A 15,198-nucleotide genomic window follows, 5' to 3' on the forward strand; every position below is an offset into this window, starting at 1 on the left:
CTCACCTGGCTGGGACTAGGGTATGAAGGGCCCCAGTGGAGACTGGGGAGCAGGCTACTCGTGTTCTTAAGGTTTACTGAGAACCTCACCATGAGTCAGGCTTTGTGCTGAGCACTTCACAGATACGATGACTGCATCGTTCAAATAAGGACATTGACGTTCAGAGCAGGAGTGGATTTTATGGGACTTTATATTTTATACCATCATGCTTGCTCTGTACCCTTAAAAATGTTCTGAAAAGTCAAACACTTACGTACTTCCCACTCAGGTCAAGAAATAAAACCTTAGCAATCTAAGGGAAACCCTTTCCCATCATCCTTCACATCTCCCTCTCCCCCCAGAAGTAAACAATTCCTGAATGGTGTATTTCTTTATCATTCCTCTAAGTTTCCTTACACTTTTACCACATATGTGCATTCCTAGCAATATAGGGTATCATTTTGTTTTGCATGCTTTAGAAATCTACATGAATGATATCATACCATTTGATCTTCTGCGACTTACTCCCCATCCCCCCACTAATGATTCATAAGGAATCTCTAGTCATTTTCACTGCAGTATAGATTTTCACTGCCCTATCCACAATTTGTTTATGCATTTCATCCGCTGACAAACATTGAGGCTGTTTTAGATTCTTTACTAGGATAACGAGGTTGCAATGAGCAAGAAGTTCTCTAGACTTATCCCAGAAGCCAAGTCTCTGGGTCACTGGCGTGTGTGCGTCCTTTCTAGATGCTGTCAAATTGTCCTCCAGAGTGGCGGTACCATTTCTCCTCCACCAGCAGCGTATGAGAGTTCTCTGTGCCCTACACCTTCATCAGCACTTTCTGCCGTCCTCCCCTTTGCTTTTTGCCAATCTCACAGGTGTGAAATGGTACTCTCCTCTGGCTTTATTTTGCATTTCCCTGACTAAGAGTGAGGCTGAATCTCTTCTGATATGTTTATTGGACATTCATGTTTCCCCTTCTTGGAATTGACTTCATATTTTTTATTTCTTTTTTAAATTTTTTTTGCGGTACGCGGGCCTCTCACTGTCGTGGCCTCTCCCGTTGCAGAGCACAGGCTCCTGACGCGCAGGCTCAGCGGCCATGGCTCACGGGCCGGGCCCAGGCGCTCCGCGGCACATGGGATCTTCCCGGACCGGGGCACGAACCCGTGTCCCCTGCATCGGCAGGCGGACTCTCAACCACTGCGCCACCAGGGAAGCCCCCCTGTTCATATTTTTGATCCAGTTTTCTTTTGAAAATTGATTTGTAGATCTTTGTATGTTTGGGATATCATGTTCCAAATGTCTTCTTTTGATAAACAGGAGTTATGTTCTTTAATGAAATGTATCAGTCTTTTTCTTGATAGTTTGAGTCTTTAAGCTCAAAAGCCTTTTGTGTCTTTAAGAACCTTTCCCTATTAAAAAGTTTTTGCATTCAAGTTTCTTGAATCCACCTGGAATTGATTTTGTTTTATGCACGGCGTGAGGTAGAGATTCCATCTCATTTTTGTTCAACATGGACATCCGATTGCTCCATAAAAGAACATTTATAGAAAAGTCCACCCTTTCCCCAGTGGCCTGCAGCACCACCTCTGCCGCGTATGAAGTTTCCATATATGTGTGGGTCTATTTTTGCAGCCTCTGTTCTAGCCCATTGGCCTATTTATCTATCCTTGGGCTAATATACGGTCAAGTTGTACCTATTTAGGCTCTTAGCACCTCCTTGAATTAGAAGAGCTAGTGGCTTCCTGAGAGCATATCCGTGTCTTATTCATCCTCGTGTCCCTCTCATCACTCATTACATGAACATCCATGTCATGCTTTTGTTTGCAAAGACTTTCTCACACTCAGTCTCTTGGGCTCCTGAGACTCCCTTATGCAGAAGAGGAAACTGAGGCACAGAGGTGAGGTGATTGGCCAAGGTCACACAGACAGAAGGTGTTCTTGTAGCATTTCGAAGCCACCTTTCCGTCCATCCCATTTTGCCTAGGCTCTGAAGACCTCTACCTGATCCTCCAGCTTTTCTGGTGCAGAATTTTCACTTTTCCTTCCTTCTTTCAGCACGTAGATCCTGAGTGAAGTGTGTGTGCCACATCCCACTTCTGGGGAGCTCTTTCCAGTACTGGAGACCAGTAGGCAGAGTGGGACCTCGGGTGGACATTTTGTGGGAAGTCTGAGGCCTGGGGTCAGGAGGAGGAAAACCCGCGGGTTTCAGAGTCCATCTAGAGAGCCCTGTCCTGGGCGTGCCCTTGGAACCCAGGAGCTGCCTTGAGAGGATGCCGGCTTCCCTCAGGAATTAGAGGCTTCCTCCCGCCCTCCCGCCTCCCGAGGCAGGAATGCGAAGGATCAGCTTTCAGCAGCGCTGCGGCTGCCGTTCCGGGGAGCTCCCAGTGCAGGCCTTTCATGAACTGTCGAATTAACTGGTTCTGTCCGTCCAACTGGGAGAGCAGCTCTTGCTAAAAATAGCGTCCTGCCCAGCACGACCTACGCTCGCCAGGAGCCGGCCGCGACAGTCCCACCCCACCGGGAGTCCCCACCCCGGGCCTGGCCCACGTCCCACCCCCGAAACCGAGACCGAGGCCGCGGGCACAGCGTGGTCCCCACAAGTGCCGCGGAGGGTGGAAGGCCCGCGGGCCGAGGAGCGGCCGAGGCCGTCCGGCATGGGAGCCCGCGGCGCGGCCTCCCGCGCGCTCGCTTGGGCCTCCCTGCCGCTGCTGGGGCTTCCCGCCGGCGCGCTCTGCAAGGACACGCTTTACTGCCGAGGTAAGGCCGGGCCGCAGCCGGCGCGCCTCTCGCTTTTCCCAGGCACTTGCTGGCGCCTCTTTCTCCTTCCCCACCCTGGGTCCGTGGCGGGGGGGCGGGGCCGAAGGAAGGTGAACGCCGGCGTCGGAACCCAAGCAGGGCTTGGGGAGAAGAGTCAGGCGCTCTCTGCAAGCTCATCTTTGGTTCGCAAAAAGTCGCAGTCTCGCCACCTCTTTTGAGAAGCCTTTGCCTCCCCTTGGCCTCAGTCTTCCTATCTGGATTATGGGACAGTAAAATCGTCCAGCTTTAATTTTGACTGTGACCCCAAGAGAAGTAGGGGAACCTGCTGAAACGGATCGCAAGCATTCTGGAGATGTTTGCCCGAACCCAGATGGGGTGGAGAATTTGTTGATGGAAGGGCTGGAGGTGCCCTCCCTGTGACGCCCCCCAGACTCCCCCCCCCGCCACCGCCGTCCTCTCCCGGCGCTCTGGACCTAGCATCAGCCCACGGCCCCCGCGGGTGGAGATCAAGGGGAGACGCACAGCAAAGTTTAAGAGGTCACCGGACGCGCGAAGATCCTTGCGGGAGAGGAGAGTGTGGAGTGGAAGAGGGGTGAGTCGCAGCCCACTCCTCAGTCTGGTATCTGCATAGTCCCTGGGCTAAAGCTGGGATTTTACCTTTGAAATCCCGGGAAAAGAGCGCAGTCCGGCCACACAGAGGGGCTCAGCAAGCTAGCTGAGCCGGGGAAGGGGAGTGGGCGTGTGGACCGGCCCAGATCCGGGGCAAAAGAGGGGACCAGGAGCCTGTGCCGCGAACCGAGGGGATCTGCGCTGCCCAGTCCAGCCGGCGCGGGGAGTAGTGGGGTCGACTGGCCAAACAGGTGCGCTCCCTCCCCTCCCCTCCCCGCCTCCTCTCTGTCCGGGCCCAGCGGGCGGAGCTGCGGGTGCCGGGGCCTGCGATTGGCGGGGCTGGGCTGGCAGAGTGGCCGGGGGAGCCCGGGAGCCCAAGCACCGCGGCGCAGGCGGAGGCGCGGAGCCGGCCAGAGCGCGCTACTGCGGGGTCCGCCGCCTGCCTGGCGGGGTCCAGCGCCTGCCTGGCCGGCTCCGCTCCGCTGCGCCTGGCTGGCGCTACTGAAACTTTCGTGCGCCCCGCGACCTCGCCGCCTCGTGACTCTGGCCCTGTGCTGCTCGGGCTCCGGTGCCTTTGGGATGGCAGAGCCCAGCGGCCAGGCTGGCGAGTAAAGGTAAGAGCTAGGCCCCCGCGAGTCCGTATGAGGGGGCCTCGGGGTCTTGCGGGGGTCCTAGAGGGATCCGGGGTTCGAGGGGACCTGGGGACCCTGATGGGTGGTATAGTGGTGCCTGACTGAGGAGTGGGCTGCGACTTTGCTTTACCCACCCCTCTTCTACCCTGCAGCCCCCTATGCTGCGAGGATCTTTGCGTGGTGCGTTGACCCTTTAAACTTTCCTGGGCGCCTCTCTAGACAGCTGGGTCCTTGGGAGAGAACCGCGCGGTGTTACAAGGAAGGCAGCCCCAGCTGGGGCTCGCAGCCGGTGGGGGTTGGCTGGGGGCTTTCTGCAGCCTCCCAACCCTAACAATTCCAAGTTGTCTCCCCAAACCTCGGACCTTCCTCATCTACTCCTGGGGGTTGATGTTTGGGCAGCCACTCCTCTGTGGCCAGAGCCAGGCACCCCGGGGCACCCAAGTTTTGGGTGTTGTTTTGTTCGACCAGTAGCCACTCCTCAATTTTCAGGGGGGCGGGGTTATTGAAGTGAGATCTCTCTTCTGTTTCCTGGGCTGCCTGGAACCCTACCCTCCAGAAAACATCTTGAGCAAGCAGAGTGGGAACAGGGACCAAAGCCATCTAGGTGCCAGTCCCCAGCCTCGTAGGAACACCGTGGGCTTTTCTTGTTTCTGAACGGTCTATTCTTTTGAGCTGTCTGGCTTGAGTCATATGGAAACTGCGCCTCTCCTCTCCTGCCCTCTTTTGCTACTTAGGGGGGTAATTAATTTTGATTGAGGGTGGATAGGCAGGTAGCTTGTCACAGGTTTGTGGTATGAGGATCATCCTTTTTAATGATCATCTTTATTTCCCCTCAATGTCAAAGCCAAATGCCTTTCTGTTTTCTTGACCTAAGACGGTACACCTGAGAGTTAAAAGCATACTAAACACAGGCTTTGGAGCCCAGAAAAACCCAGCCCTGCTGTTCATTAGCTGTGTGTCCTTGGACAGGTTTCCTAACCTCTCTGAGCTCAAAGTTCCCACCCCAGGGGGATGTGGTGAGGCTTTTGTGAGGTTAGGCATGGAAAGCATCTGGCTCATAGGACAACAGCCTTGGACTGCCCGTCTGCATCCTGGAGCTTGGGCCTTCTTGCTGCCTGAGGGACCCAGGCCCTTTGTGACTCAGTTTCCTCTCCTCTCAAAAGTTGGTGTGGACCAGCCCCTCTTAACCAGCCTTTCTGAGAAAAGTAGGCAGATGCACATACTCTCCAAGGCATGTGATTTCACTGGGTTTGTAAGCCTCCGATTTAAGACAGCCCCATCCATCCCCCTCCTTGTCATGAATTATTCGGAAGATATAAGGCCTTCTGTCTACCACTGATCTCTTCCCATCCCATTTGGATGCCTGGTGGTTATGGTTGCAAATATCAGGGAAGTTCAAGTGCACTAATTAACCAGCACGATAGGGAGAGGGGCTGACCTGTAGAACCTGGCCAAAGTCACCTTCAAGATCATCTAGCTACCCCATCCCTATTCTTCCTTCCCCGAAGCTGCATCTCCACCTGGAGAGCATCTAATCTTTTTTGCTGGGATCCTTGAGTGGCAGCCCACTAGGCAGCTGGTTTCATGATTGGGCAACTCCAGTCTGTTAAAAAATTCTTCCTGTTTGGAGTAGAAATCTGTGTCCCTGTTACTTCTACCCACTGGTTCTAGTACAACCCTTCAGGCATCTCTTATTGGCTCAATTATTCACTGTGGTCCCCTGATGCCTGGCATTCTGTTCCTTCCCTGAGGCGTTCAACACACTGAACTGAGCCTGGCAATGATCACAGCACCATTTATTGAGTGTTTATTATATGCCAGGTCCTGTACTGAGAGCTTGTACAGATACTATTTCTGTGCAGCCTTAAGGCAGCCCCATGAGGTGGAATCTTTTCTTATCCTCATTTTACATATGAAGAAACAGGTTTAGAGAGGTTAAGAGACGTACCCAAGGTCATACAACACATAAGGAGCTAGGCTGTGTCCCAAAGCTAGCATCTGCCTTTATCGTTACTTCTGTCCTGTGCTGGCATGCGTGTCCACTGTGCCCACACACTGTGTGTGTGTGTGTGTGTGTGTGTGTGTGTGTCTCAGTCTGTGGTGTTTGCTGGCAGTGCTTTTCTCACAATTACCTGGCGCCCCTATTAAAATGCAGATCTTTCGCCTCTACTCCAGACCTAGGAATCTGCACTTTTTAAAACTCCCCAGACCATTCTCACGCACAGCACAGTCTGAGAACCACAGCCCCAAGGTATGCTTAGGGAAAGAATGTGGCATGTGGGTTCCAGGAGATCTGAATTCAAGTCTTGTTTATTTATTGGCTGCTCTGGGTCTTTGTTGCTGCGCACAGACTTTCTCTAGTTGCGGTGAGCGGGAGCTACACTTCGTTGTGGTGCGTGGGCTTCTCATTGCGGTGGCTTCTCTTGTTGCAGAGCGTGGGCCCTAGAGCGCGTGGGCTTCAGTAGTTGTAGTACACTGGCTCAGTAGCTGTGGCTCGCGGACTCTAGAACACAGGCTCAGTAGTTGTGGCACATGGGCTTAGTTGCTCGCGGCATGTGGGATCTTCCCGGCAGGGCTCGAACCCGTGTCCCTTGAATTAGCAGGCGGATTCCCAACCACTGCGCCACCAGGGAAGCCCTTGGCTTCACTCTTTTGAGCTGGTTACTTTCCCTTCCTGGGACAAGATGTTATACCCCCAGTATACGGGGTGACTGCTGTCTGTGATGGGCTGTGGAAGGCTCCTGGGTGGATGTCACGCATTATGGGGCAGGCCCTAGGAAGACAGAGTGCCCTGGTGAGGCCTCTCCTGCCACAGTGGATGTGCATGGCCCTACTCGTCACCCCTCCCCCCACCCCCATCTCCCCAGACATCTGGCCTCTGCTTTCTAGAAGCACTGGTGCACCTTGGATGAAGCCTTGGTGCTGAGATTTCTCAGCACAGGTGATGGGGAACCCGGACAGGTGGGCAGGACTCCCCTCCACACACACCCCTTCCTCCTCCACGGCCCCATGATGGCCTCTGATCTCCCAGACAGGAAGTGCTGTGCTCCAGCTTCTTGGGGAGGGGAGTGGGGTAGGTCTGCCGTGTGTGCATTGGTGTTTTGTTTTTTTTAAAATATATTTATTTATTTATTTTTTAGTTGCGTTGGGTTTTCGTTGCTGTGCACGGCCTTTCTCTAGTTGTTGTGAGCAGGGGCTACTCTTCGTTGCGGTGCATGGGCTTCTCTTGCTGTGGAGCACGGGCTCTAGGCATGCGGGCTTCACTAGTTGTGGCTCGTGGGCTCAGTAGTTGTGGCTCGCGGGCTCTAGATCACAGGCTCAGTAGTTGTGGCGCACGGGCTTGGTTGCTCCGCGGCATGTGGGATCTTCCTAAACCAGACCTCGAACCCGTGTCCCCTGCATTGACAGGGGATTCTTAACCACTGTGCCACCAGGGAAGCCCTGCATTGGTGTTTTAAATCCAGTGGAAATGCATCCTTTCCCTGGAGGGCTGCTCTGCTGGTCCGTGGGCAGCTCTAGAGAAACAGCTGAGCTGCGGCTGGCTGGGTAGGGCTGGTGCCAGGAGGGGTGTGGGGTACGGGGATCGCCTGCACCGGCCTCGGCTGGGTCCCAGTCCCAACCTCCTAGCCCTGCTGTACACAGAGCACTTGTTTCACCTTTATCCTGTTTGATCTCCTGAAAGCACCGAATTAGTAAACATCCATTCTACGGAAGAGGTCATTGGAGTCCAGGAAGCTACAGTGACACGTCCAAAGCTCTACCATCTGGGTGCATGGGGGAGATGGTAAAGTCAGAACTTGAACCCAGGCCCCTTGACAATAAGCACAGGTCTTTTTCGCGCTGCCTCCCACACCTCATTGTTTTCTGCCCCACCTGGTCGTGGCTTTGGTGCCAGAGTCCTCGCCCGGATGCTGGAAGACCTGGGTTCTGACTGGGCCACCACTGGGCTGTGTGATCCTGGGCAGGGCTGGTCATCCCTTAAAACTTTAGTTTCCTTGTCTAGAAAGGGTGGGGGGTGTTTGGTTAGATCTCTGAGATTCCTTCCAACCTTGACATACACAGGTTACCTTTTTTGTTTTTTTGCATTTCCGGGGGCAGTGCGTGGGGTTCCATGATGGGCTCGGGGCATGGGTGAGTTGTGGGTGGGGTTGGAGAGCAGAGTGCTGCCCTGGGGCTGGTTATGAAACCAGTTGGAAGGGCGTTTGTGGGCTCAGTGTCCGGGGCCCTTGGGGAGCTGGGGTGCAGTGGGGGGGCAGCAGGAGGGTGCCCGGGGCAGAGTGAGGTGGATTACTCTGAACACTGCAGGAGGGTGATGGTGGGAATGACTGGGAGTGTGGATGGGAGCTGAGGGGGAGCTGGGGCCCCAGTAGAGCCCCTCTCTCAGCCCAGGACAACCCTGGCCGAGAGCCCAAGAGAATGTCATAGTCTCTCATCTCCCTCCTGAGCCACTGCATGTCTCTCCATGGGGCGTCCCCAGCCTTCCTTGAATCCAACCCCTCCCAACTGGAGTCTGTGTCAGGACTGGGGGCTTCCAGTGGCCTGTTCTCCATGCCCAGGGCGGGCTCCCAGCAGCCTGGCTTCGTAAAGCAGGCCCTTGTCAACCGCGGCCTCTGCCAGCCACCTGCCCTCAGCTCCCCGTCCATCATGCCTCCTTTCCCCTCCCTGGGGGTGGGGCTCCCTGTCACCCTCCCACGGGATCAAACCCATGCCCTCTGGCCTGGCCATCAGGGCCCCAGGCCTCCTCCCACTTCCCTGCCTGCCTCTTCTCTCTCTGTTCTTCAAGCTCCAACTGTGACTCCTGTATGTTCTCTCTCAACCACTGCTTCATTGCCCAATTCTAACTGCCCCTCCGGGACTGGCACAAATGTCACTTCTGCTAGTCTCATCGCTAAGGGGGAGGCATCCCCCTGTGCGGTTCTGGTTTGTAGCTCTTACCAACTCCCTTGCTTCACACTTTGTCATCAGCTTGTCCATCTCCAGAGATGGATTCTGAACTTCTTGAGGGCAAGGCCTGGCTTTATCTCTCATCTCGGTGCCCACGGAGTGGGTGGGGCCTGGCGAGGGCCTTCCTTGGTCTAGTAAACGCTCGTAAAGCCTTGTAGAGTTGGACTGGCTTGCAATCGGGCTTGGTTTTTATGCTCCTGGCTCAGAGCTTTTTGCCTGCACCCCGCTTCCCCACGCAAACAGGTGGGGGTCCTGTCTGTCTGGGCTCTGGGTTAAGCTAGCTCCAGCCAAGGGATGCACGGAGGGATGGCTTTGGTTTTTGGAAAGACTTTCTGCCTCCTTTGGCTCATTCTTGCTATGTGAGAAAGTCTGTTCTGGCTTTGTGGCATCAAAGACAGAGAGGCCTGGAACCAGGTCTGAAAAGGGTACCTTGTCAGCTCCCCTGCCTGCAGGCTGTACTTCAGGTCTCAAAGCAGCAGAGCCAAGATTCATCTGATTCTCTAGAATTCAGAAGAGAGTTTGTAAAGTATTTACAAAGGGTCTGCAAGGTCATGCGGATTGTGTTGGGGGCCCAGAGACATGGCGCCAGAGGCACCCAGGGATTCCCTTGACTTTTCTAGGGATGCGCAGTTCTTTGCAGTCAGAATCTCCAGGGAAACTGTCTGTCCCTGCGTTCAGCGAGGGCTTTTGAACCAGGAAGAGGCTCTCCATCGTGACGGCTCCCCATTCAGAATGAGGCTCTTGTGTTGGGGTCATTTTCCCCGCTAGTATCATTTGCTGAGAGTGAACTCAGGCAGTAGCAGGTGGGCGAGGAGGGACCAAGGAGAACAGGCTTTAGTCAACACCCACACAGCTGGGCCAGGTGACCGGGGAGGAGCTCTCTATCCCCAAGGAGGGAGCTCCCATCTCCTTGTAGGTCACGGTGGCTGTTGAAGACCCATCTTGGAGTAAGGTTCAAGGAATGCTGGAGGCAGAGAAGTGAGATCGATGATAGTCTGGGTTTAGGTTCAGATGCTGCCCAAGTCCCTTGCCCGATTAGAGGCTGGCAGGGGCCCTTGAAGTCCTGTCACCTCCCGTGCTGCCCTTGTTACTGAATGTCCTGCTCGCTTTTGTTTTCTCAGTTTACCTGTCTCCACCCCTGCCTCTGCCCCTGGACCGAGCATCTTAGCACAGGTGCCTCAGGGTTGACTCCTCTGGGCCACCGTAGGTCGCACCTCCTCAGAGGGGGAGGGGAGGGAGCATGGAGGTAAATGAATAAGTAAATGAGTGATGGTGCTTCTCAGCATCTTTGGTGACCCTGTCTGACTGTCACTGGCTGGAGAATATGTGACAGCTGAGTCCACCAGGAAATGGCTGTCTGACGGGAGCAGTGAGGACCCAGCCAGACATAATGGAAGCTGGCTCTGGATGGAGCCGCGATCTCGGAGCCTTTCCCATCCATCAAAGCTGGCGCTGCTTCCGCGAGGAGAGAATTCCCAAAAGGCTCCGCTGGCCCCCTGATAGGGATCTGCAGGGTGTGTGAGGGATTTGCTTTTCAGCCAGGATGTGGGGAGTTAAAAATAGGCATCCTAATCCCTCGGGTCTGTGTCAGACTTGAGGCTGCTCAGGGCCCTTCGGCTCCATTATCTCACTCGAGTGGCTTGAGCCGCTGACGTGGGTGGAGGTCGGGCTGCCCATTTTATGAAGGAGCATGTGGCGGCATGCGCCCAGTTTCTGCTTGAGGCTGTGCTCTGTATTTGGTGGCAGAACCTAGGTCTGTTCCCTGGGCCCCTGCGAGGAGCCCAGTTAAAGTCTAAAGTCCACAGGCTACAGGAGGGAAGGGGGTTGATTGAAACAATAGCGGTAGATTACTAAGCGAAGCAGCAGCAAGGAACACGCAGGCTGGATCAAGGCCCCAGGGCTTGGGGGGCAGTGGGAGGCTGTACGTGCTGGAGCGGGAGTGTGTGGGGAGGTGGGGGTGGTGATGAGAGTGAAGCACAGAAGTACCATCGAGACCCCAAGTCGGACCCCTTGAATGTCATAATAAGGCGCGTGAACATGATACTGTAGGCAACGAACGGGGAGCCATTGAGGATTCCAGAGCGCAGCAGTTAATGCTTTATCAAAAGTGCCGTGTGATGGCGTGCTCCCCCGGCTTTGCTATGGGTGTCTTGTTATGGTGTTTGGTAGAGCAGATTTTTTTTTGCCGGGGCGGGGTGGGGGGTGGGGCGGGGAGGGGGCGGGGATTTTTTTTTTTTTTGGCTGTGCCACGCGGCATCTGGGATCTTAGTTCCCCAGACCGGGGATGGAATCCGTACCCCCTGCAATGGAAGCGTGGAGTCTTAACCACTGGACCACCAAGGAAGTCCCGGTAGAGCAGATTTTTATTTAAATCTTCAGAAGACACCCTGTCCCTCCCCACATCTCCTTCTGGAACCTGTACTGTAGAGGAGGGAGACTCATTTTCTGCTGCCTCTGGGTTCTGGAGCAAAGTCTATATCTGGGTTTCTCTGCTTCTTCCTGTTTCCAATCTAGGTTCTCCTGGTTGTCCGTCTATCTGTCCTTGCCGTGGTTGGAGGAATTAAAGGAGAGGGAGGAGGCGGTGGCTGAAGTTGAGGGAAGGCTCTTCTCTCCTGGCCTGATTCATTGAAACTTTTACAGGCTGCGCTAGTGCCTCCTTGCCCCTGGCAAGCTCCCAGACCACCAGGCTCTCCTTCCACACATTTTAGTGCCCTTTGTCCTCTAAACCATACCTTTATTAGCTCTTTGCTCTTTCCCCAGATAGGGGGAGACCCTGGTGGGCAGGATGGGAGATAAACCAGATCTCTCAGACCGTTGAAAATCTGTCGTCCGCCCATTTTAGAGTTGGGCAGACAGAGGCCTGGGTTTGCTGGGACTCACACCCGATCTCCAGCCCTGTCTTGGGCTTTGGCTGCAACACTGTTGTGCTTTTCAGAGCCACTCTGCTTCTGAGCTCCAAGCGCAGGGATTCCCAGCTCTGTGTGAATCCTGGTTCTGCAGCCTTGGCCCCTCCTGGGGCTGGGAGCCAGCAGCGCCAAGCCTGCGGGTTCCCGGCGAGGGCTCTTGGCGTTGTCTTAGTCACAGGGATGAGATCACTACTCACCTCGGGATGGGGGAGGATGCCAAGGTTTGGGAACTTTCACTCTGAGCCACTTGTCGATTGTGTGTGTGTGTGTGTGTGTGTGTGTGTCTGTGTCTGTATAAGAAAAACAAACCTGTGGGTTGGGACTTTGTACTTGGCCTGTGAACTGTGGACCTGGAAGCTGCTGGGCCATGACAAGCTCCTGGACTCTGCCGTCTCACAGATTCCAGGAGAGTGGCTCTGTGTCGAGACAGCTTGAACCTGGTTTTAGCGTTTGTTCTGTCTCATCCTGGCTCTGTGCAAGAGGCAGGACCTCCCTGGGCTGTAAAAATCATTCCTGGCAGCTCACACTTTCTGAGTACTTCCCATGAGCCAGGATCTGGGCTCAAGACTTTCCCAGGATCAGCCCCTTTGATTCTCACAACAGACCTGCGAGGTCCTGTTATCATCTCCATTTTGCAGATGAGGAAGCTGAGGCCCAGAGAGGAGGTCACCCAGCTTGGACAGGGCAGAGGTAGAGTTTGAATGAAAATCTTCCCCACTCCACAGCTGGAGGTGTCAGTCACTGTGCTTCTCTGCCCTCCAGCTGCTGGGCTAATTCCTGTGGGATTGTGGAAGCATAAATACCAAGAAATTAGGTGTGATTAAGCAAGTAAGGAGCAGGAAAGGGGTGAATGAGGAATCCTAGATTGACATCATCCCCCACATTCCCCGTCCAGCACTGGCCACGAGCAGTCAGAGATGGGGAACAGAGGAGAGCAGGTACGGCTGTATCCAAGCTCCAGGAGGAAAGGGCACATTAAGCCATTCCTGGCCTGTCTCTTTCCAACCCCTGTAACTGTTGGCTTTTTTGATGTTAATTCCTTTCCTATCCTCCCCTGCCCCCCCCTCCCCTCCCGGAAGGTGCCTTTAAGGCAGGATGGTTGCTGGGGTCGTTTCCCTTTGAGTGGAGTGACCAATACTGTGTTGATTCAGATTTGGAACAGGGGTCTGTTGTTGGCTGCTGAATCCTGGGCTTGGGGTGGGAGGTGGGGAAAGAGGCAAGCAGCTTGTTCCCACCCCAGAGGGGCCTGGTATTTTGGAGAGGCTAAGGGTAGGGGCTAGTCTGGGGTCCATTAAACAGACCTGGATTGGAGTCCTAGCTGCTCCACCTACCAGCTCTGTGGCCTTGGACAAAGGTACCTCACTTCTCTGATCCTCAGTGTTCTCATCTGTCAATTTGGAATAATAATAATCCTTACCTGCTAGGGTTGTTGTTAGGCTAAAACTAGACATGGAGCCAGGGAACACAGTACAATGTCTGTGCCTTGTAAACATGTAACAAATGCTAGTGGTTTTGTTCTTACTTATCACTATTTGCATTATTGTTACTGAGGACCTTCTCAGTCAGCTTTACATTGGTCTTGGGATACTCTGGCCAATGCCCTTTCCAAACTTACTGCCTCTGGGAAGGCAGTTTTGGGTATGGAAAAGTCTGATATAAAGAGACTATATGAATCACTTATTTATTTTTTCTTGTAAAGATACAGGGTGACTCAAATCCACCAAACAAAAAGGTTTTTGAATGTGGGTTTTTCAGTGAGCTACAGGGATGAATAGAGAAAAGGTATGATAGAGGAAGAGATTTCTTTAAGATGCTGGAAATGCACAGCATTCACATTACACTAGAGCTTGTTTTTGCTGGTTAAGTTGCTGAGGTGAGTGTATGCTGAAGCAGCCCTGCTGGGTGAAGGGGGTGGGTGGAGAGATTCAAACCAATGTGAGGTTCGGCTCCCCCCTCCCTCCTGTGAACCTCCGGGGTCCACTCCTAGGGAGAAAGCATGCCCAGTCTTGGAGAGGCCACAGGTTGGTGTGGGGAGGGTGACATATCAGGGGGGCTTCCTGGAGGAAGTGGTGCTGGAGGCGGCTGCCCTGGTTTCTGCAGACAGGATTGCAAAATCACTTCTCCCAAGCTTGCCTGGGTCTCTGTGGCAGCCCTGCAGCCCGGTCAGCTGGGAGGCCCCAAGCCTGGCAGTCAGGACACTTGGGGAGGAGGGGGGGGTGATGTCCAATCCTAGCTCAGTTTCCCCCTTTAGACCTGTACATCCCTAGAGCCCCTTTATCTTGGGCACGCCATTAAAAAGGCAGGGGAAGGGTATGGATGAAGATTTGGGTTTGAAATCAGAGCTCAGTTTGTCACTTCCATCGTGTGCCCTCAGGCAAGTCATTTCACTGCCTGTGCCTCAGTTTTCCCATGTGTCATACGAGGATAATAGTGACCACGTCACCGAGTTGTTTTGAGGTGTCGGTGAGGTAATGCAGGTAAAGTGCTTATCACAGAGCTGGCTCCGGGTAAGTGCCTGTCATTAAAAACTGCTGCCTGCCTGCTGTTGTTTTTAGCTTGGGACACACCTCTTTGCCCTCGCCTCCCCTCCGCCAGAGATCCTGTTGTTGACATCCTCCTCACTAACTAGTGCAGGGATTTTAAGTATTTATATCCTTGCTGGAATTTCTCTTTGCATTGTCTAGTTAATTACCTAATTGAATGGAGGCAAACAATTTCACTTCCTTTCCTTTGCAAGGGCAGGAAATGGCCGGTGCCTTCTTTTCTGTGATTGAGATGATTATTGAAATATCTGATGATGAAGATGACAACGCCTTCCCGCCTTCAGAGGTCTGCTCCCTCTTAGACTAGCTTAATGGGCCCCATAAATCAAGCTGCAGCCACGTGCTCGGGAAACATACATCTTGTTGAGGATGTTGATGTTCTTTGGGTGTTTCTTTGGGTGCCAGCATGCTGTTTGGGCACCTTCTTGCCCGTTCCCGGAAGGATGGTTGATAAGACTTCTTTTTAAGTATTCAGAACTAACGACCTGTGTACATACTTGGGGAGGACTGGCCGATGGAGTATAAATCAAAACCAAGGCGTAGGGAGAAGGTGTCACGTGGCAAGGAATCCCTGACTCTAAACACGTTGCTGGTGTTGGTGGCGTTGGGTTCTGCCCTGCCCCTCGTGGCTCTGGGGCGGAGAAGTGCTGTGGTTAAGGGCATGGGTTCTTTTTCTTCTTTTGGCCGTACCTTGTGGCTTGCAGCATCTTAGTTCCCTCACCAGGGATTGAACCTGGGCCCCAGCAGGGAAAGCGCCGAGTCTTAACCACTGGACCGCCAGGGAATTCCCAAGGGCATGGGTTCTGAACTTGATG

The 15,198-nt window shown here is 53.8% G+C and overlaps 1 protein-coding gene across 3 annotated transcripts in view; it reads left to right on the forward strand.

Annotated features, from left to right (window-relative positions):
- The window catches only part of DAB2IP (DAB2 interacting protein), a 194,296-nt gene that overhangs the window by 21,327 nt on the left and 157,771 nt on the right, over positions 1 to 15,198 (forward strand). For 2 of the 3 annotated variants that reach the window (XM_079927247.1, XM_079927246.1), the window contains exon 1: positions 2,439 to 2,749. The exons of the other annotated variant lie outside the window; for it this stretch is intronic. In XM_079927247.1, the coding sequence (XP_079783373.1) occupies positions 2,647 to 2,749 (103 nt within the window). In that variant the 5' untranslated portion in view covers positions 2,439 to 2,646. Of the gene's footprint in view, positions 1 to 2,438; positions 2,750 to 15,198 lie in introns of those variants that run through there. 3 annotated transcript variants of the gene reach the window in all.

This window comes from Stenella coeruleoalba, assembly GCF_951394435.1.
Source record: "Stenella coeruleoalba genome assembly, chromosome: 7".
Classification (NCBI taxonomy): Eukaryota; Metazoa; Chordata; class Mammalia; order Artiodactyla; family Delphinidae; genus Stenella; species Stenella coeruleoalba.